The following is a 23,754-nucleotide window of genomic DNA, read 5'->3' as shown; positions in this document are numbered from 1 at the left end:
AGTGTTTTTCCTCACGCCCACCAAAACCCTGGCTGAGCTCCCCGCAACCAAGTTTTACACCGTTACGTTATTGTCTGCATTATATCAATATGCGAGAGGCTGGTAGGCCTGTACGAGGCAGCTCCTTTGAACCTTAGCTCCCGTGTATCTAACCCCACCTAATATTGCTGTCCATGAATTTATCTAATCTATTTTTGAATGTGACAATTGTATTGGCACTCACCACGTGACTGCTAAGCCTATTCCACTCATCCACCACTCTGTTAGTAAACCAATTTTTGCCTATGTCCCTGTTGAATCTGAATTTATCCAGTTTAAACCCATTACTTCGTGTCCTACCCGGTTCTCTTAACAACAAAACCTTATGAATGTCTCCCTTATTAAAGCCCTTCATCCATTTATAAACCTCGATCGTGTCTCCACGCACCCTTTGCCTTTCTAGAGACTGCAAGTTTAACTGTTTGAGTCTTTCCTCGTATGGCAAGTTTCTCAACCCCTGAATCATCTTAGTCATCCTCCTCTGCAACGATTCTAACATTTTGATATTCATTTTATAGTAAGGTGACCAGAACTGAGCCGCACAGTCAAGATGAGGTCTAACTAATGCTAAATATAGTTTGAGGAAGACTTCGGCGCTTCTGTTGCTTACGCTCCTTGAAATAAATCCCAGTACCCTATTTGCTCGATTTCTAGTTTAAATGCATTGTGCCCTTAACGTAAAAAAAAAAAAAAAAAGTCATACAATCTGTTTAGTTCATCCTGGAGAATAATAGCGTCCTGATCCGACTCAATTACTCGACCGATCTTGTTATCATCTGCAAACTTAGTGACATCACTACTAATTCCTGTATCTAAGTCATTAATATAAATAATAAACAAAAGTGGACCTAATACCGAACCTTGTGGGACCCCACTCGTAACACATCCCCAGTCAGATCTTTTACCATTGATTTGCACTCTTTGCTTCCTATTGCTAAGCCACGCCGTGACCCAGTTCAAAACTTTACCCTCTACTCCGAGGGCCTGTAATTTAAGAAATAGTCGTTGGTGAGGAACTTTGTCAAACGCTTTACTAAAATCAAGATAGATTACATCATAATTTTCAGCTCAGTCAACCGCCTCAAATACTTTATTGTAGAAGGACAAGAGATTGGTGAGGCATGACCTACCTTTCGTGAACCCATGCTGGGAGTCGTGAATAAAGCTATGTTTCTCTAGATGCTCCCGAATGTTCCTGGCTATTATGGACTCCAGCATCTTGCCTATAACCGATGTTAAGCTAATTGGTCGATAGTTTGAAGCAGCTGACCTGTCCCCCTTTTTGAAAATTGGCGTCACATTAGCTACTTTCCATAGGCTGGGCACATAACCAGTATTTACAGACATCTTAAAGATGTCGGTTAGTGGGTCACTGATTACATCACTAAATTCCTTTAATACCCTCGGAAATATCCCGTCAGGACCTGGCGACTTATTCTTCTTAAGCTTATCTATCTCATCCTGAACTGCTTGCCTGGTAATAATTATATCTCTCAATTTATCGCCATCCCCGCCCTCGTACACCTGAACCCTTTCCGGAATAGTCGTTCGATCCTCTTGTGTGAATACTGAAAGGAAGTTGTCGTTCAACAATGTGCTCATATTTTCATATTTTTCTACTAGCTCGCCTGCGTTTTATTTTCAGCGGTCCGATTTTCTCCCTTGTTTTTGTTCTATACATCTGAAAGAAGCCCTTGGGATTACTTTTCGCCTCATTTGCTACTTTGATCTCATAGTTCCTTTTTGCTATCCTGGTGTTTTTCTTCACTAATCTAGATAGTTCGACGTACCGGCCAATGAGATGTGTTTCACCATTCTTTATTTTCTGATAAATTCCCTTCTTTAACCCTATCTCGTGTTTTACTCCACGAGTCATCCACTTAGGGTCATTATTTTCTTTTTTAAGGGTTCGCTGTGGTATATGCTGTCCTTGCCCCTCTACTATTACTCTAAGTAAATGAATTAGCAAACTTTTTTTTTTTCTCTCTCTCTCTCTCTCTCTCTCTCTCTCTCTCTCTCTCTCTCTCTCTCTCTCTCTCTCTCTCTCTCTCTCTCACAACTATGTGATGACCATTTACTCTGAACACTTTATTTTAGTTTGTATTTTGGCAATTAAATCTGCAATCATTTTATAATACTTTGGGTCATTCTTAGAGATATGGAAAAAAGGTATTAGAAATGTTGTCCTCTTCAGAATTACGTAAAAAAATACGTCTTAATATATGTTAAGAAATTATATATTAATCAGTTTAACACCAGGTTTCTGGTCAACCTGTAGCATTTCTGCCTCAGCCATACCTGCTGTATGTTTAGAAACTATTTATTAGTGAGTTTGAAACTAGGTATTTGGTCAACTTGTATCACTTCTGCCTCAGTTAAGTTGTATTTCAAAGGCAGGAATAAGTGATAACTGTAGGATGTGGAATTAGTCCCTTCTTTTAATAAGAATGAGGTAGTCCTGTGACGTTAGAAAGAAAAAAATGCCTGCTACTTGCTACTAAAAATCTAAATGAGAAAATATATATGTTTTTCATAATTTGCAAATTACAAGTCAGCTCGATAAAATGAATGTCTTCACTCTCCCATTTTCCACGAAATGTCATAAGGTATTTACATTTTTATTGTCATCGAATAGTCAATGAGTATCTGCTAGTCGTCAAATTTGTTTTGTCACCTTTCTTGCATGTAAGGCTAATGCAATTTAAGAACAATCGTTACTATAAATGTGCACCCTCACAGGCACAGGATTGGGCTTAGCATTAGCACATCCACCCTTTTAAAAAAAATAAAAGGCTTTAGATTACTGCTAATACTCTTCCTTGTTCTGAAAATTTTATTCTTCAAAATTATATTAATTAAGGAACACATATCACTGAATATTTTTCTTATAAAAAAAGGAAGGGAAACATACCTGGTCAGCACACCAGTACCAGATGGAGGCTGGGGTCTGGCCTAGCAGAAATGCTGGCCATGGCAAGTCAGAGTTAACAGGATCCCTTAACATTATCCACGAATCGTCTCTTGGCAAACCGCAACTTGTGTTTTTATATGTTAGCTTAGGCACAGCCTGCATGTATTTGTATTGCAATGCCCCATATCCGCCAACCTCTTGAAAGGCTGAAAATGCATTGAAACAATAATAATCATTAAAGCCTGAAGGTAATGATAGTGATGAGTTCAGTAACTATGATTCAGTAGTATCTGATAGTGATGAGTTCAGTAAAATGTGATAAAATAATGTCGCTTTCTTAAACATATCATTCCCAGAGGGTGACGCACCACACTGTGATGTGGATGTGTCAGAGTTCACCCTATTAGTCTATTGAAATATACATCTCTTGTTTACCTGTTGTCAGAAATTAGGGGTAAGTGTAAAGACCATGGAGCTCAGCAAGTTATGTCAACATAAATGAATAAAGAGTTCTTTTTTTTTTTTTTTTTTTTTTTTACGTCTTGGCCTATTGCGCCGGTAGGCTTCTTCCCGGTGGATCCTGAGTTCCTGATGGTCGGTCCAAGGCTTCTTGTCGGTGGGGCCTGATGGTCGACCCAGCCCGTTCTGGCGCAGGCGAGTGTTTATAGTGGCGCCATCTTGCATTGGCTCATGCTGCCCTCCCGGAGCTCATCTTTAATCCTATAATCTAGAGTCCGGGTTGATAGGTGGTCTTCTGGACAGCATGTGGGTAGTTTTAAGCCACTCGGCGGCGGCTGAAAAATCCCAGCTTGGTGGCACCGGTCGGGGATTGAACTCGCGTCCTCCTGAACGCGGGGCCGTCTCGCTATCCGTTCAGCCACCGCCTCCGCATAACTTGACATAACTTTTAATATACATAACTTTTAATATACAGGATGTCAGTAGGTTTGCTTACACTGTGTCGCTATGCCGGGAAACATCCTTGATTATGATACAAGACAATACTAAAATGCTCAACACACTTGCTAAATATGTTTATGTCAACTGCTCTACTGCAAACTGATATTCAGAGCTATCTTCACTAAGGGGGCGCTGGGCGACTTATGGGTCAAACAATTGGTTTTCTCAAGATTGACTTAAAAAGCGTTGGCATTAAAGAACACCAGGAGGTGAGTAGATGGGAGTAGTCAGGTAGATACCTGCTGAAACAAGCTTCAGTCGCTCCAGTTAAGGTATATATAGATATATATATATATATATATATATATATATATATATATATATATATATATATATATATATATATATATATATATATATATATATATATATATATATATATATATATACATATATATATATATATATATATATATATATATATATATATATATATATATATATATATATATATATATATATATATATATATATATATATATCCTTCTATATACCTTTATCTCAGTTTCCTTTCTGACCGTTCTATTTCTGCCGTGGTAGACGGTCACTGTTCTTCCTAAATCTATTAACAGTGGTGTCCCACAGGGTTCTGTCCTATCTCCCACTCTTTTTCTGTTGTTCATTGATGATCTTCTTTCCAAAACGAACTGTCCTATCCATTCCTACGCCGATGATTCCACTCTGCATTATTCAACTTCTTTTAATAGAAGACCCACCCTTCAGGAACTTAACGACTCAAGGCTGGAGACTGCAGAACGCTTAGCCTCAGACCTTACTATTATTTCCGATTGGGGCAAGAAGAACCTGGTGTCCTTCAACGCCTCAAAAACACAGTTTCTCCACCTATCCACTCGACACAATCTTCCAAACAACTATCCCCTATTCTTTGACAACACCCAGCTATCACCTTCCTCAACACTAAACATTCTCAGTCTATCCTTAACTCAAAATCTCAACTGGAAACTTCATATCTCATCTCTTACAAAATCAGCATCATCGAGGCTGGGCGTTCTGTACCGTCTCCGCCAGTTCTTCTCCCTGCACAGTTGCTGTCCATATACAGGGCCTTGTCCGCCCTCGTATGGAGTATGCATCTCATGTGGGGTGCTCCACTCACACTGCTCTTCTGAACAGAGTGGAGGCTAAGGCTCTTCGTCTCATCAGCTCTCCTCATTCTGATAGTCTTCTACCTCTTAAATTCCGCCGCAATGTTGCCTCTCTTTCTATCTTCTATCAATATTTCCACGCTGACTGCTCTTCTGAACTTGCTAACTGCATGCCTCCCCCCTCCGGCCCTGCTGCACTCGACTTTCTACTCATGCTCCTCCCTATACTGTCCAAACCCCTTATGCAAAGTTAACCAGCATCTTCACTCTTTCATCCCTCACGCTGGTAAACTCTGAACAATCTTCCTTCATCTGTATTTCCTCCTGCCTACGACTTAAACTCTTTCAAGAGGAGGTATCAGGACACCTCTCCTCGAAACTGACCTATCTTTCAGCCACCTCTTTGATTCTTTTAGGAGCAGTGAGTAGCAGGCTTTTTTTTATTAATGTTTGCTTTTGTGTGCCTTGAACTCTCTCCTTAAAAAAAAATATATATATATATATATATATATATATATATATATATATATATATATATATATATATATATATATATATATATATATATATATATATATATATATATATATATATATATATATATATATATATATATATATATATATATATATATATATATATATATATATATATATATATATATATATATATATATATATATATATATATATATATATATATATATATATATATATATATATATATATATATATATATATATATATATATATATATATATATATATATATATATATATATATATATATATATATATATATATATATATATATATATATATATATATATATATATATATATATATATATATATATATATACGTAGGAATATTTTATCAAAGACCCTCCCTTGTCCTCATTTTCCGTTTCCCTCATGTCACATTATCACCAGAGTTTTTCAACCTGCTCTCTAAGGACAAATTAACTCACTTTATACACACCACACCATTTGCACGCAACACACACACATCATTTCTTCAATATGACCAAACTCATGGCGAAAAATACTGTTTCGGACTACCCATCTGAGAGGTGGGGGAGGCACAAATGCCTCCAGATTGGACACCAGTTTTGGCTGCAAGCCCGAGAGGTGTGTCTATAGCTCCTTCAATTTTCTCTTCATCAACTTCTAAAACATTCGTGGTCTTCGCTCTAATTTCCGTTCTGTGAAAGACCATCTTTCCTCCTCTAAACCTCACCTCCTCTTCACAAAACGAAAGCCAGGTTTCTGAGGCTACTGACAGTAATCACTATGTTTCCTCTTGCTATTTATATTAGAAGTTTGAATTCAAACTTTAATGTTGCATCTATATACGCAACAGCAATACTTATCTCTTACCCACGGCTTTGATTTTTTAAAGTGAATAAAACGTTTTCCCTAACTCGAAAAGTCTTACGTTATTTGTTGATGGTCGGCCATCTTCGACACTACCTTTATATGACCATAACGGACCGATTATACCCCTTAAAAACTTTTTTTTAGCTGACGAGGACCAGCAAAACATACCAGCCCAAAAGAGTATTTGTGTATCCCTTTTAATGGAATCGTGAGGTTTTAGACCAATTATTTTCTCTGCGAGCTTTCGCTTGTATGAGCCCTAAATCCTCTGGATTTTTCAGCAATCTTCCAACTAGCTGCCCCCTATTTTAAAACACTGACAGTCTCCACTGTAAGCATCCTTTGGGTACATATTTTAAAGAATCATCACTGGAAATTCCACGTATCTGTATTAGGAAATAAAAAAAAACATTGATATGAGTTGAAACGTACTAATCAGTGGACTGTATTCCGCATGAAACTCACCTTTAATCATAACAAAGAGTGCGCCGGCCAGCATGATGATGACCTGCAGAGTGTCCGTATAGATGACGGCGGCCAATCCCCCCGTCACAGTGAAGAGCGCCGTCAGCACAAGCAGCCCAGTCATCGACCAGTATATATCCCATTTGAGTGCTTGATTGATGAAGATGGAACCAGAGTACAGATCAACCTACACAAAGGAAGAGATAACCATGTAGATAAAACTAAAGGAATATATTTATAATAAGAGCTAACTTAGCATGTGCGATGATAAATTTATGGCCAATAAGATTAATCAAATCTCACTTTCAGTTTACAATACGCAGGGCTGTGTTAGTGCGTATCACGCTTGTCATACTGCGCCAACTGTATTTATAGCATCTTCCATTTAGCGTAACCCGTTTCTGGGTCGTGATCTGGCGTGTTCCATTTAGCGGAACCGATCAGCTGACGCCGCAGCCTGCACCCATTTTAGAGGATCTGGGTGACCCGGAGGGACCCCACTGCCGAGCAGGGTTAGCCAGATCACTTTCGACCCAAGACCCAGGCCAGGACCAAGACTATCGCCTCCGCCGCCATTTGCATGCCTTATTTCCCATATTTGGGTATTTTTTGCTACAACCACTGCATCCAGGTGGTGCCTGGTGATCCGAAATTGTAGGTACTGTATGCCAGTTACATACTTACCCATAGATATGTGCCGAAAACCATGAATAATAAGTTAAAAGTGGTGCAGTGGGCGGGGCGTTGAAATTTTAATTTCGGGCCCAGCAAGAGGCCTGTAGTGGCTTTAAACGAAAACAGTTGGATGAATAGATGTGTGGAGAGCCATATATGTATGGCGGGGCAAGGGTTTTGTGGCCGGGCGAGGGGAGTGAAACGCGACGGCTGTGTTTTATACAGAATAGCACCCACCCGGGTGTTACATTGGCGCTGTGTCCAGGGGTAATGGGCTCCCTCCCACCACAGGCTCAAGGGCCAATGCGACGGAGATGAGCACCGAGGCCACGCGCTACTATAGCATATGCCCCCAACTTTACCTTTACCTTACAGTGACTGACGTGTTTATTGCTGATACATGTTGATTTATTATTTATCATTACATACCCAGTTAATTTTCATCATCGTTGGTAACCCCCATTTATGCATAATGTAAAGATGAATCGTTTGTTTCAGTGACTTTGTGTTATTTGGGTCACTGATATCACAAAAAAATACCGGTTAGGTTAGATTATCAATGAGTGAAGCAGTAACAACTCAATATTATATTTAAATGGTAATCAATTGGGCAAAACTTAAGAATAACCACTCCAAACCAATATTCGTATTAATTTAGCACGTGAAAGAATTATTATTATAATGCATTTTCGTATACGTTTTACCTTGAGGAGGTGGCTCGGATTTTCTAAGTCCATTGTTATTGTTTCACAACCGCCTCTATACACAGACTGAGCCTCATACCTGCCCTGCAGTGCACCCTACAAACTAGTTTCTAAGTCAGTGCGCGCAGGTCGTAAAGTTCAGTTGGAGTAGTTTAAATATATTTGACATGTGGCGTGACCCGTCAAAAACTTACGCGCCGCGGGACGGATTGGGAGGGCGGCGGTGGGGGGAGGGGGAGGGGGGGGCAGTATGCCCACCATCTGATGACATGCCTGACACTCGTCAGCAGATTGAATGCTAGGTCATATTGGAATAGACTACAAGAGTATGCGTTAGGGACTTTCCTTATTTTTGAGACTTGGGAATTTTTCCTGATTTAGGGATTTTTCTAGGGAAATTTTGGAAGGCCATTTTTCAGTGATATGGGCCCCCCCCCCCCCCCCCCAATACCCCAGCTCCCCACAGGTCCCCAGGTTTGTCTTAGGGGGTAGGGGGGGGCTGGGGTGGTGGAGGGGGTGGAGTGGTAATTCTTGAGATTTACCGGATTATCAATATACAGTCATCTATCAAAGGTGGCATATGCTGGGGTGTGTGTTGCCTCACCCACCCTACAACGTCAAGGCTGAGGGTCCCTCCGGACAAGTCTCCATGCAGGGCCCCCTTTCATCCTGAGTACCTCCTGGCAGGATTTATCAAGTTGCTCAAGTCACAAACTCTGTAGGTGTCATTATTAGGTTCTTCTGATCTTAGAGTGAGTGAAAACTGTAAAGTTAACATGTACCCAGTTATGACAATCATTATTAATAGTTTCATGTATTTTTTAATTTCGAGTCAACGTGTTCCATCAATGTCCCCAATCACACCTGGGAACCCAGCAATGTCTTGAAATTCAGTTTCTTTCTTGATTAATCTGTGTAATAAGAAAAAAAAAAAAAATTTTGTACCTGTTGATAATTGTGCTCAATGTTTTTATTAGTTAAATAAATGCATTTGTACAGTTGTTTTGCTTTATTTTCTTATGCCGGAGGATAGAATTGATCTTGATTTTCATGACCCTATTTGCGCTGAGTGAATGAGAGTTATAGTTCAGCAGTGTTATCATTAGGTAAGGTTGGAGGCATTTGATAAGCTGTGTGTTGTCTTAATCTTGACAAGTAATGCACAGGGCACCAGTACAGGTGCATAACACGAATATTTGTGTTGGCTGCTGGGGGAACTGGGGTGCCGAGTGTGTATGGAAGGGAAATGAATAGGTGTACTACTAGTTAGTCTTGGTGTGTTGTGACAAGTGAGTGTGTATTTGTTTTCTGAATGAGTCTATTGTACCGCAGTCTAAAGTCTGTAGGGGGAGGCTGTTCCAGTCACGTGTGGTGCGTGGAAAGTATGAGTCCGTACATGTGTCCGTGTTTGTGTGATACGTTTGGTATTTTTGGTTGAGTGTGTTATGAGTACGCTGACTGTTTGCGTCCTGTAAGTATGTGTGTGGGTCAATGTCAATGTAAGTGTATGTGATCTTGTACAGAATTTTAAGTGTGTGCTTGTCTGCACATGTGAAGAGGTTACATATTAATCTGTTATTTGATCTGTGTTATGATGCCTGGTGTTCAAGTTCATTGTTTATAATGAACTTAGCCACCTTGGTGTTGATTAGTGCTAACTTATAAATGTTTGTGTGTGTGTGTAAGGATCCCACACCGTGGAACAGGATGCTAGTGTTGGTCTCACAAGTGTGTTGTTCATCAGCGCTTATTTGTCTCTTGCCCTTAAGCCTGCGTCAAGTGAGAACTTATTACCCTGGGACACAGGCAAGTATCTAATGTCTAAGTTAAAAGAGTTTGCTTTCCCAGAAAACCCATTTATCCATCAGCCTGATAGGGTATCAGGACACCTCTCCTCCCGAAAGTGATCTTTCTTTCGGACACCTCTTTTAATGATTTGTTGGGAGCAGCGAGTAGCGGGCTTTTTTACTATTGTTTTCTTTTTTTGTGCCCTTGAGCTGCCTTCTTTGTTGTAAAAAAAAAAAAAAAAAGGGGGGGGAAGATGAACAGGTGGTGTGCCATCTGCCTAGGCTGGGCCTATGAATTTTAGAGTAAAAGAGTCGACATTAAGATGGTACAGCAAGACACAGAAGCTAGAGGGAGTAGACTGCCATGTAGGAGACTGGGGGAGCAAGCAGATGTTTAAAGCAAGGACGAGAACCCCGCAGCTAAATGGCAGGAATAGGGAAGGGGGAAACCAGAACTGTAGCTGTAGGACAGGGGAGAAAGAATCAGTGGAACACCTAATAGTAGAATGCAGCAACTATGAGAGGCAGAGAGGGGAGTTATTAGTAGCACCAGGGAGGAGTGGGCTAAGAGGCTGGAGGAGGACACCGGGGCCATCGCACGGTAGCTACGTGTTGGATGGAGATGCAGTGCTGGGAAAAAAAGGGCACAAATGCTTGAATAAGCGCACGGATAAGCAATGTCAGTAAGTTATTCCAGCAACAAACTGAAAAGTAAAGTGTGATAGTGTATTGCAGTGAAGAAAAATTAAGCTACACAGCACAATTGAAAGGAAAAGTGTGAATAAACAGGAGAGACGCCCGAGAGGAGGAGGACAGGTCAAAAGAAGAGGAAGAATGTTTGTCTACATATCCGCCTAAATGCGTTCCATTTACGGCGCCAAAACCCGGACATGGGTCTGGGTTTATCCCCGAACCTGGTTCCGGGTTTTGTGTCAAATGGAAGATGCTATTAATAATCATGTGACGCGCCGGTAAATAATGTTCTTTGTTTCGCTAATGATCATCAAATTATTATTAAAATAGTCAGGGAAATTATGTTCATTGTTTTCCTAATGTTCATTTAATTATTATTAAAATAATCATAATAAAGTTATTTAGCTCACTAAAGAATCAATTTCAGAGAGTCATGGTGATTAAAAGAATATTACTTTGGCGAGATCGAAGTTCAACACATGGCAATGACATAAACGCAGAACACTTAGTTACAGCCCCTTTCAGAACGGTAATTTACTGTTCACTCAAGTTACAGGGATACATTAAAAAACAAAAGACATGACAGTGGATCTGGTAACTATGAGACCGTACTCCCAACGGACACTTATCCTACATATCCATATAACGATTTTTTTTTTTTGTGTGTGTATGTGTGTGTGTGTGTCTACGAGGACAGAAAGGAAAGGAGGGCATTTTGTAGTCACGAAGGGGCACGCTCCGGACAGTGGGGCTGAACTAGAAGGTGGACTGAGTTTACATCACGGAGAGCAAGGTAAATATATCTACGCAGGGTAGTTTCACGCTGGGGGGGCGTAGTGCCAAAATCGGTCCGTTATGCACATCCTTTTGTGACGTCACGCGACATAGCGGCAGCAGGGTTGGAATCTCAACGGGCATCTGCACCTGTCATTCGACCCGATAGTATCATGTTTCGCCGGTTCGAGTTGACCACAGTGCTGCAAGTTCAGTTTTGCAATTGTGCCCGCTCTTTGTAATGTTAGTGGGTGGAAATCAAGCCATTAGAGAGGAAGTAAGGTACGCTTCCATATACTCCCAAAGGATAAAGAACTGAAAGCAAAATGGATTGAAATATGTGGCGATACAAAAAATCGTAGATCTGGTTACGTTTGTAGTCACCCTTTCGAAGCTACTGCTTACGAGCGAAATTTAATCATGGAACACATTCGAGGACACGATTGTGACCCACCCCAACTTTGCGCGCGTGGCGCATGCGCCCTATGCAGGCTAAACGGGTGGCGCCCCCTAAACCTTCCTAAAATGATGTGCTGTTTTGGTGGAAGGTGGTTGGTGCGTGGTCTTTTACTTTGTTTGTCAGATAATGTAGGCTTTAGCACAATAGTGTCCACGAATGAGGACACTATTGCGGGTCACGGTGCTGCCCCCCCCCCACACACACACTTCTGCCCAATGGTCAATGGACATCTCCCAATTATACCTAGAGTCCTAAATTTAAAGTTTTCTATAAAACTTTATATGGTTGAAAGATTAAACAATCAGATCTTACAAATTTAATAAAAGGAACTGTAAGTACTGTTGTTTCATTGTCCCAAAAATGGAACAAAATAGTGACCACGAGTGTGTTACCGTAAAAAAAAAAAAATCAAATCTGTTCCAGGGTTAAATTATGAATTGGTGGGATTAGCAGAGCCACAATGGAACAGAAGGTCTAACCCACCAACTCTTCTTCTCCCAAACATGGAAGGTAAATGTCATTTGTTGTTCCACATATTGAAGACAGCCGCCTTTTACTATTTTACAATTTTTATGATTATTTTATTCTTCATTAGTTTGACTTCCAACACTTCAGGGCAACTTATATTGGAAACGTATTACAATCTGCACGGACCACATCAGTTTCCATGGCACAGCTGATCACTCAGACCCGAGGGTGCTACTTGATCAAGAAGATGCAACAACAGGCACTAGTATTCCTCTGGATAGCATAGGTGGATTTTGGAGTACTAAATGTGTTAGCTAAGGGATCACTGTTCATAAAAAAAGATGCCTAACCATTCTTCTTATTTATAGAATATAAGTTTCTACCTAACTCCCCTTCCGTGTTACATTTATCAAAAAAAAAAAATCTCCATTAGTCTGGTTTCCTACATTGCAGTATAAATGACTTTTAAATGCTTATTTCAGTCTGCATGAAGCCTACAAGTCTCTTGAGACGGTGTCAACCTGGTCGTTTTACTCCAACCGTTGGAGCTACGGCCAACTGCGCAAATTTGAAATTCAAAATTGAACACCTAAGCAAAGGGGAGTAGACCCCAGATTCCCCCAGGGAGGACTCTTCTTCTGGCCGCCGACTTGAGAGGTGTCTTGATAACTCATCGAAACTCTTTCTTATCAATTTCTGCAACATTTACTGTCTTCGTTCAAGTTTTCATTCTGTGGAACACCATCTCTCCTCCTCCCCTAAACCTCACCTTCTTTTCCTCACCGAAACACAGGTTTCTGAGGCTACTGACAACAAATTTTACTCTGTTCCCTCCTACTATCTCTATCCTAATTTCCAATCCAAAGCTGATGTTGCGTCTACCTACGCAATGGCATCACTTGCTCTCCTGCCCACGACCTTGACTTCCGAATTTTCCACCATCTGGCTATAACTTCATTGTCATTCTATTACTAAATACATATGTGCTGTCTATCTCTCACAGAACTCTACTAACTATGTAAAATTATTTGACTACTTGAACTCTAAAGTGGAGCACATCTTGACCAACTATCCCTTCGCTGAAATATCCATCCTAGGAGATTTCAATGTTCGTCACCAGCTTTGGCTTTCATCCTCTATCACTAACCAGCCTGGTGAACAAGCCTACAACTTTGCTCTCCTCAACGATCTAGAGCAGTTGGTTCAGCACCCTACACGTATTCCCGACAGTCTTGGAGACAGGCCCAGCATACTAGACCTCTTCCTTACCTCTAACCCCTTCTGCTTACTCTGTCAAACTGTTCTCTCCGTTGGGCTCCTCCGATCATAACCTTATTTATGTATCCTGTCCTTTCGCTCCTGTACAGTCTCTGGACCCACCGAAGAGGCGATGCTTCTGGCATTTTGATTCAGCTCGGTGGGACGACCTGAGGATGTACTCCGATTTCCCGTGGAATGATTTCTGCTTCCAGGAGAGAGACCCCTCTGTGTGTGCCCAACGCATCACAGAGGTGATTGTCTCTGGAATGGAGGCATACATTCCACCTACCTTCTCTACTCTTCATGCCAAAAAGCCACGAATTAATCACCCTTCTTCTCGTGCTATCAAAGATAGAGAGGCAGCTCACAAAAGGTACCAGAGCCTTTGCACTCCTGCCCGGAATCGTGCCAAATCTATTCTTTGACTTGCCAAACACTCTTTCTTTCATAGGAAATGTCAAATCCTTGCTTTTTAAAAATTTTCCAGACTTCTGGCACATAGCCAAAAATATCTCCTCAATTTCACTTCTTCATCCTTCCCTCCTCTCCTTAACACTGACGGCAGCATAGTAGCTGTCTCATCTATCTCTAAGGCTGAACTCTTCTCTCAAACTCTCAGAAGGCTTATGGACCTTATGGAGTGCCTCCTATTGCCCTTAAAAAACTGAGCTTCCGTGCTGACACCTTGCCTGGTCTAACTCTTTCGCCTTTGACTGTCAACATCTGCCTTTCCTTCCTGCTGGAAGTACGCCTTCATACAGCCTGTGCCTGAGAAGGGTGACCGTTCCAGTCCCTCAAAGTACTGCCCTATAGCTTTACTTTCCGGTATATCTAAAGCTTTTGAATCAATCCTTAACCGGAAGATTCAAAAGCACATTTCCACTTCTGACCTTCTATCTGATCGCCAGTATGGGCTCCGCAAAGGGGCGTTCTACTGGTGATCTTCTTGTTCTAAATCTTAGCTAACTCTTGGTCATCCTCTCTTAGCCATTTCGGTGAGACTTTCTCACTTGCACTAGACATATCAAAAGCCTTTGATAGGGTCTGGCACAAATCTTTGCTTTCCAAACTACCCTCCAACGGTTTCTATCCTTCTCTCTGTTCCTTTATCTCCAGTTTCCCCTCTAACCGATCTATCACTGCTGTAGTAGACAGTCACTGTTATTTCCCCTAAATTTATTAACAGTGGTGTTCCTCAGGGCTCTGTTCTATCTCCCACTCTCTTTCTGTTGTTCAATGATGATTTTCTTTCCAAAACGAAACGTCCTATCCATTCTGACGCTGATGAGTCTACTCTGCATTTCTCAACTTCTTTTGATAGCAGGCTAACTCGACAGGAACTAGACGATTCCAGGCTGGAGGCTGCAGAACAATCAGATCTCATCTCAGATCTTACCATCATTTCCGATTAGGGCAAGAAGAACCTTGTGTCCTTGAACGCCTCAAAAACTCAATTTGTTCACCTATCAACTCGACACAATATTCCTAACACCTATCCCCTATTCTTCGACAAAACCTCCTACACTAAACATCCTCGGTCTATAATTAACTCAAAATCTCAACTGGAAACTTCATATTTCCTCTCTCACTAAATCAGCTTCCTCGAGGTTGGGCGTTCTGTATCGTCTCCGCCAGTTTTTCTCCCCCGCACAGATGCTGTCCATATGTCCATAGGTTAGAAAAGGGAATAAGGCTGTAGCAGCAGATGTTAGTTACAGTGGTGTAGTGACGAGGAACAGGTTCCAGGTGTTAGGAGACCAAGTTGAGAGCGATCCTAGCATCGTTCTTGTCGGTGATAGTTTAGTTAGACAGCAGGACCAGGAGTTTTGTAGGAAGGGAGCGAGGCGGAGGCATGTAGTTTTTCCTGGACGTAGAAATGAGCATGTAGCTGAGAAGGTTGACGACTTAGTCGTCACTACCTCAGAGGAGACAGTGTTTGTTTACCTGGTCGGAACAAACAATGTAGTTAAAGGTAGGTCAGAGGAGGTTCTAGATAAGTACAGGAAGTTTGTCGGGAAGTTGAGGGACAGCAGGCGGCGGTCAGTTGTGTGGATTGCTCCCTCGGCATGATGTTAGTTCCCTCATTCTCAGTAGAATGCTTGGGATTAACGAACGTGTCAGGGATCTGTGTAGTCGTGAGGGAGTCATGTTTGTGGACGTCTGGGATCATTTTATTCATGACAGGAGCTTGTTTGCTAACGATGGACTTCACCTAAATTGTGTAGGCAAGGCGAGGCTGGGCCGAGTGTTGGATGAGGAAGTTTTGAAAGAGTTAAAGAAAAGTCAGGTGCAGCGGGAACGAGGTGTGGAAACTTCCGGCTTGGCTGGTAGTGGGAGGAGTCTTCAGTCAGACGGTGAGGTCCACAGAGGTAGGAGTGTCAGGTCTCAGGTGAGGGAGGAAGTACAGGTGTGTAGTGCTGAGGAGGACGTCAGGTCGTTGGACCCCCAGGTGGGGGATACTGAGGTAGCGGTCAGGTCAACAGCCACACAGGTGAGGGGCAATGAGGTAGCGGTCAGGTCGCCAGACCCCCAGGTGGGGGATACTGAGGTAGCGGTCAGGTCAACAGCCACACAGGTGGGTGGTGAGGTAGAGGTAGTTGTAGATAATCAGGTCTGAAGCACTATTCCAGTGAATCGACAGTTGATATATGGCGCACACTCGGCGAATAAATTAAACATCTTCTATGTAAATGCCCGTAGCATTATTCAGAAGCGTAGCCACTTGATAATTCATGCAATTACTGAAAAACCCGACTTCATTTTGATCACAGAAACATGGCTAAATACGCGTGACAAGCATCAGTTAAGTGAAGTAGCTATCAATGGTTACAACGCGTTTGCTAAGTGTCGTCTACACAAAAAAGGTGGAGGTGTAATAATATATGCTAAAAGTAATTTAGAAGTCATTCAGCTTAACACAACCGAAACAGAGGCTTATGATTCATTGTATGTACAAGCGACGATCCTTAATGAAAAGTATGTTCTGGGCGTAATTTACCGACCTCCTAAATCAAATGAAGACATTGATGGAAATCTCTACGCAGAGATAAATAAAATTATCAGAAACAGAAATGCAGTAATATGCGGCGACTTCAATAACCCCTCTGTTAACTGGTCTGCACTATCTGCCGACAGGGAAGGAACTAGATTATTAAATTTTGCGCAAGATACATTTCTTTATCAAACAGTTACCGCGCCGACGCGAGGAAATAACATTCTGGATTTAGTCTTCACGACCGACAACCACCTCATAACCGCGTGTGAGGTAGGCGAGCCATTTGCAACCAGTGACCACAACATAATCAGATGCGTTTTAAATATTGAAACAAAAGCACGAGCAAACTCACTCTTAATACCTAATTATAGTAAAGCAAATTTTATGGACCTAAAAAGAGAATTGGCTTCAGTAAATTGGAATCATTTGCTCAACAATGTCAGCGTTCAAGAAATGTATAATCGTTTTACTGCACAAATCACTGCGAGTGTAAATAAATTCATTCTACTCAAGCCACAAAGGACTGATAATCAAAAACCGTTGTGGATGAATAATTACCTACAAAAAATCATCGTCGAAAAAAGAAAACTGTATAAGAAATATAAACTGTCACATAATTCACAGGATCATACTAATTACATCAATGTCAAGTGAGAATGCGAAAGGAAAATCAGAAAACAGAAACGCGAATATGAGATGAAAATATCACTCGATGCTAAGAAAAATCCCAGGTTATTTTTCAGTTACATAAGAAACAAAAAAACTGTTAAAAATAATATCGGCCCACTCCTATTAAGTGGCAATACGATTAGTGATGATAAAGGCATGGCGTCGGTCCTAAATTCAACCTTTAGTAGCGTATTTTCAAAAGAGAACATGACATCGATTCCAGCCCCGAAGAAAATTTTTCAAGGCCCTGAAGAACATAAGCTTGCATTGACCGACATTGCTATCAGCGAGTGCGTGCGTACCTGCAGAAAATAGATCCAAATAAATCTCCGGGCCCCGACAATTTATCTCCTCGCGTGTTGAGAGAATGTAGTCAACAGCTAGAATTACCCATAACATTAATATTCAACAAGTCATTAGCACAGGCCAGTGTGCCTCTCGAGTGGAAAAAGGCCAATATTACCCCGATCTTTAAAAAAGGAAATAAAAAGCAAGCCAGTAATTATCGTCCTATCAGCCTTACATCTGTCCTAATTAAACTATTCGAAAAAATGATCAGGGATAAAATGATAACTTTCCTTGAAACAAATGTTTTGATAACTGATAGTCAGCACGGATTTCGTAGTGATCGGTCTTGCCTTACCAACCTATTAACTTTTTTCAACGATGTTTATACATGTTGGGACGCCCGAAGCCCATATGACGTAATTTACCTAGATTTTCAGAAAGCGTTTGATAAAGCTCCTCACGTTAGACTTATTTCTAAACTGCGTTCCCACGGTATTAAAGACCATCTATGTGCGTGGATTCATGACTGGCTCACCGACAGAGAACAGAGTGTAGTTCTTAATGGTGAAGCATCGGATTGGCAACCCGTCATCAGTTGCGTGCCCCAAGGTTCGGTCCTGGGGCCAACACTATTCATAATTTACGTGAACGACTTAGAAACTGATATTCTGTCAAAAGCAGCCAAATTCGCCGACGACACCAAATTAGGAGGTACGGTAATGAACAGTGAGAGTTGCGAAAAGATTCAATCAGACTTAATAAGACTTGCCGACTGGAGCGAAAAATGGCAAATGAGTTTTAACGTAGATAAATGTAAAGTAATGCACATAGGTGAAAAAAATCCTAATTTTAAATATCAGATTCAAGGACATGAGCTCAGCGAAGTAAAACAAGAAAAGGATCTTGGTGTCATTATCAGTAACACTCTTAAAATGAGTGATCAATGTTCTGCAGCGAGTAAAAAAGCCAATATGATGTTAGGACTAATCTCAAAAAACGTTGATTATAAATCACCCGAACTTATGAAGAGATTATAGTTAGCATTTGTAAGACCACACCTAGAATACGCCGTTCAGTTCTGGTCACCGAACTATATCAAAGATCAAGTTTTGCTAGAAAGGATACAGCGACGAGCAACCAAACAAATTCCAGCACTCCGAAACTTGCCATATGACGAGCGTTTAAAGCGTTTAGATATGTTTTCCCTAATAAAGCGAAGGATAAGAGGGGACTTAATTGAAGTGTTCAAAATCCTTAATGGATTCGACAATATTAACCCAGATAGTCTATTTCAGAGAGACACCAACACAATAACACGCAGCAACGGTATGAAGTTAAAGGGAAACCGATGTAACACATTGGTGCGCAAAAGTTTTTTCAATAATAGAGTCGTCGATCACTGGAATAGACTCCCACCGTCAGTTGTTAGCGCACAGAGTATCAATAGCTTCAAGTCTTCATTGGATAAGTACTTCAGGGATATAAGATTATACTGACCCTTCTTCGTATGTTTTCAGACAGATTGCAGCAAGACGTCAACCTAAATTCATATTATTCTCCCCAACAACCTAGATTGCATGTAGCGTAAGTTAACAATAGAGTAAAGCAACAGTTAATGTCCGCATGACAGGTGGAGTGAGGTGTGGGTGCAGTAAGGTGACAGGTTACTGGTGCCGTGCCTAGTACCGCCGGTAAAACGAGGATCAAGCCTCCACCTGTGCCCCTGAAACTACACCTCACCCATCGTGAGTATTAGGGGGCATCCTGAGGCTGCCCTGTGTAGGCCACTCGTCCTCTTTCATTCTCCTTGTGTTTCTGTGTTCTTATGTTCTTATGTAATGAAGTCATTTTCCCCCACAGCTTAGGTTACCAGTAGTGTAAGTTAAGGGAAGTAATTTCCTCTTATTTCTCTCTTTACTGTAAAATTTCCATGTCCCTCTCTTCCTTAAAGGTACATGGTGTTCTCTTCTAACTATTTCCTGCCGGCACGTTGCCGGAGGGAGAGGTGGGTGGGGAGGAGCCTTCATATTTTCTGTCCTGTCCTACCACACGTAGATTACTAGTAGTAGCGGTAGTAAACAGACACCCTCGCCATAGACCGATAGGTCTTCTGGTGTCTGTTCTTCCCATGTATTCCTATGTATATACAGGGGCCTTGTCCTTCCTCGTATGGAGTATGCATCACATGTGTGGGGGGGCTCCACTCACACAACTCTTTTGGACAAAGTAGAGTCAAAGGCTCCTCATCTCATAAACTCCCTCTTTATACTGACAGTCTTCTACCTCTTAAATTTCGCCGCCATGTTGCACTTCTTTCTGTCTTCTATCGATATTTTCATGCTGACTGCTCTTCTGAACTTGCTAATTGCATGCATAATTTATGTTGGGTACATATTACAGTTAGCATGTAGCACACAAGTTTCCCAGGCACAACTGACCACAGAGACTCGAAGGTGCTGTTCCATGAAGAAGATGCAGCAACATGTAGCAGTACTCCACCAGACGAAAACATTATCAAATTTATTAAGCTAATGTTTAAAATCGTTACTTGTCTAAAAGCTAAGCTTGATTCTGTAACTAAGGAAAACTATTATTTAAAAGCTGAAAACTGATGTCATTATTCACTGAAGAAAGAACTAACAAATGCAAAAATGGAGTTCAAAAATTATGTTTCCAAAGCTCTTGGTGGCCATTATACATCAGCTCAGATCGAGATAGTTATTACAAGCAAGCCTGTAACTACTTAAGAAGAAGACATTGCTACAGTCCAAAGGCTAATTACTTTATAAGGGAGAAGTGGAAAATCCCTCTGCCTTCCTCCGCTACCATCAGCTGATGGGTGTAATATAGGGCCAAGTGTGTTACAGCCTGTCAGACCTCCTACAATATAAATATTCCACAAAGTCAGAGACTGAGCGACTTTGTGTCATTTCATTTGATGAAACATCATTGTCACAGGAAAGGTCATATGACAGAAGTTACATTCTGCGTGACCCCAAACAAATAGATCAGTATGTGATGCTTAGATACATAACAATGGCCTCGAAACAAATTACTTACTATAATTGTGACACAGGTATGACAAAAGTACATTGTGCTTGACATAATTCAGAAAGTAGAAGCAACTGGATTTATTGTTGTAGCTAAGGTTAGTGACCTGGGTTCCACAAATGTGAGCATGTGGAATTATTTGGATATAAATATAAATAACAGATGTTTTAATATCCAGCTGCTTCTTTTCGGCAGATCTACGTGTTCGCTGATGCTCCCCATTTACTGAAGCTGGTTAGGAATAATCATTTAGATCACGGATTCACTTTAGAATGATAATTCAGAAGGCTTAGGATTTCTGGTAGCTGGTACCGAGTATGTGAGCCCCTCCGCTGGACTTGGTTTATCAGTGGTAGCGGCGTGGCAAAGGAGATCTTTCACATCCTTGTTAGTACTCGCTGGAGGATCCTTCAGAACTGTAGGGTTTCCAAGTGATGAACTCTTTAAGACCGATTACAGACTTGGTGCAAAATTCAGGATACGCATCAGGTCCATAAAAATTCTCAGGATTTTTTTTTTTACAGCACAGATAGCAACTCGGGGCAACAAGAAGATGTAAAAAAAAATGACCGCTAACTGTTGCTCTCATATAGCGATTTGTATAGAGTGGCCAAAAGAGAGGTCAATGTCGGATTGAAATGTCTTTTTGAAAGAGCTCAAGTCATAGGCAGGAGGAAATACAGACGAAGGAAGGCTGTTCCAGAGTTTACCAGTGAAGTGGATGAAAGAATGGAGATGCTTGTTAACTTTTGCATAAGGGGCTTGGGCAGTATAAGGATGAGCATGAGTAGAAAGTCGTGTGCAGCGGGGCCGCGGGAAAGGGGGAGGCATGCAGTTAGCAAGTTCAGAAGATCCAGTCAGCATGAAAATATCGATGAAAGATAGAAAGAGGTGCAACATGGCGTCGGAATTCAGGAGGTAGCAGACCATCAGGCAGAGGCGGTGGCTGACTGGTAGCGTGCCGGCGTCGCGTTCGGGAGATCCAGGAGGGACGTCGGTTCGAATCCCGGCGGGTACATATCTGAGATTTTTCAGTCACCGCCGAGTGGCCTAAGACTGCCCACATGCTGCCCTGAAGACCCCCTATTAACCCGGACTCTAGATAACCTCTCCAAGTTGAGGCTCAAAGATGAGCTCCGGGGGGCAGCATGAGCCAATGCAAGATTGCGCCACTATAAACACTCGCCTGCGCACACAACGGGCTGGGCCGACCATCAGGACTCTGCCCAAGAGAGCAGTGTGAGTGAAGCCCCCCCCACACGTGAGATGCATACTCCATACGAGGCCGGACAAGGCCCTTATACGTATATGGAAAGCGTCTGTGCAGGGGAGAAGGACTGGCGGAGACGATACCGAACTCCCAACTTCGAGGAAGCTGATTTAGTTAGAGAAGATATGTAAAATTTCCAGTTGATATTTTGAACTAACGATAGACCAAGGATATTTAATGCTGAAGAAGGTGAGAGCTGAGTGTTGTCAAAAATAGGGGATATGAATTTGGAAGATTGTGGCCAGTTGATAGGTGAGGAAATTGGGTTTTTGAGGCATTGCAGGACACAAGGTTCATTTTTTTCCCAATCGGAAATGATAGCGAGGTCTGAGATTAAGCCTTCTGCAGCCTCCAGTCTGGAGTCTTGTAATTCCTGTTAGAAGGATCTTTTTTTCTTCTTTTATTTACAGCAGAGAAGACAGTTCAAGGCCGTAAAAAAAAGAAAACAATAATGAAAAAAAAGACCGTTACTTACTACTCCTGAATAGAGTAGAGAAGAGTGGCCAAAAAGAGAAATTAATTTCGGGAGGAGAGGTGTCCTGATACCCTCCTCTTGAAAGAGTTCAAGTCGTAGGCAGGAGGAAATACAGATGAGAGAAGATCGTTCAAGAGTTTACCAGCATGAGGGATGAAAGAGTGAAGTTGCTGGTTAACTCTTGCATAAGGGGTTTGGAGAGTATAGGGATGAGCTTGATCAGAAAGTCGTGTAGGGCGAGGCCGCAGGAGGGGAGGTGGCATGCAGTTAGCAAGTTCAGAAGAGCAGTCAGCCTGAAAATATCGATAGAAGATAGAAAAAGAGGCAACATCGCGACGGAATTTAAGAGGTAAAAGACTATCAGTAAGAAGAGGAGAGCTAATGAGACGAAGAGCCTTAGACTCCACTCTGTCCAGAAGAGCTGTGTGAGTGGAGCCCCCCCCACACCTGAGATGCATACTCCATACGAGGGCGGACAAGGCACCTGTATATGGATAGCAACTGTGCGGGGAAGAAAAACTGGCGTAGACGATACAGAGCGCCCTACCTCGAGGAAGCTGATTTAGTGAGAGAGGAGATGTGAAGTTTCCAGTTAAGATTTTGAGTTAAGGATAGACCGAGGATATTTAGTGTTGAAGAAGTTGACATCTGAGTGTTGTCGAAGAATAGGGGATAGGTGTTTGGAAGATTGTGTCGAGTTGATAGGTGGAGAAATTGAGTATTTGAGGCATTGAAGGACACAAGGGTCCTTCTACCCCATTCGGAAATGATAACAAGGTCTGAGGTTAAGCGTTCTGCAGCCTCCAGTCTGGAGTCCTATACTACCTGTTGGGATGGTCTTCTATTGAAAAAAGTTGAATAATGCAAAGTGGAGTCGTCGGCGTTTGAGTGGACACAACAGGTTGTTATGGAAAGAAGATCATTGATGAATAACAGGAAGAGAGTAGATGATAGGACAGAGCCCTGTGGAACACCATTGTTAATAGGTTTAGGGGAAGAACAGTGACCATCTGCCACCGCAGAGATAAAACGACCGGAAAGGAAATTTTAGATAAAGGAACAGAGAGATAGATAGAATCCGAAAGAGGGCAGTTTAGAAAGCAAAGACTGGTGCCAGACTCTATCGAAGGCTTTCGATATGTCTAGCGAAACAGAGAAAGTTTCACCGAAACGGCTAAGAGAGGATGACCAAGAGTCAGTTAAGAGAGCAAGAAGATCGCCGGTAGAACGCCCCTTACGGAACCCATATTGGCGATCAGATAGAAGGTTAGAAGTGGAAAGGTGCTTTTTAATCTTCCGGTTAAGGATTGATTCAAAAGCTTTAGAT

At 41.7% G+C, this 23,754-nt stretch overlaps 1 protein-coding gene across 1 annotated transcript in view; it reads right to left on the bottom strand.

Moving 5' to 3' along the window:
- Positions 1–2,845: 2,845 nt before the first annotated feature.
- Positions 2,846–23,754, bottom strand: part of LOC126980796 (sodium/myo-inositol cotransporter-like) — a 170,099-nt gene continuing 149,190 nt past the window's right edge. Inside the window, exons 7-9 of the mRNA XM_050831081.1 lie at positions 6,859–7,045; positions 2,951–3,156; positions 2,846–2,863 (exon numbers count right to left, since the gene is read on the bottom strand). Of these exons, the coding sequence (XP_050687038.1) occupies positions 2,846–2,863; positions 2,951–3,156; positions 6,859–7,045 (411 nt within the window). The remainder of the gene's footprint in view (positions 2,864–2,950; positions 3,157–6,858; positions 7,046–23,754) is intronic.

Source organism: Eriocheir sinensis, chromosome 45 (genome assembly GCF_024679095.1).
Source record: "Eriocheir sinensis breed Jianghai 21 chromosome 45, ASM2467909v1, whole genome shotgun sequence".
Classification (NCBI taxonomy): Eukaryota; Metazoa; Arthropoda; class Malacostraca; order Decapoda; family Varunidae; genus Eriocheir; species Eriocheir sinensis.
The sequence above is the reverse complement of the archived record's forward strand: the minus strand, read 5'-3'. Positions and strand labels throughout refer to the sequence as shown.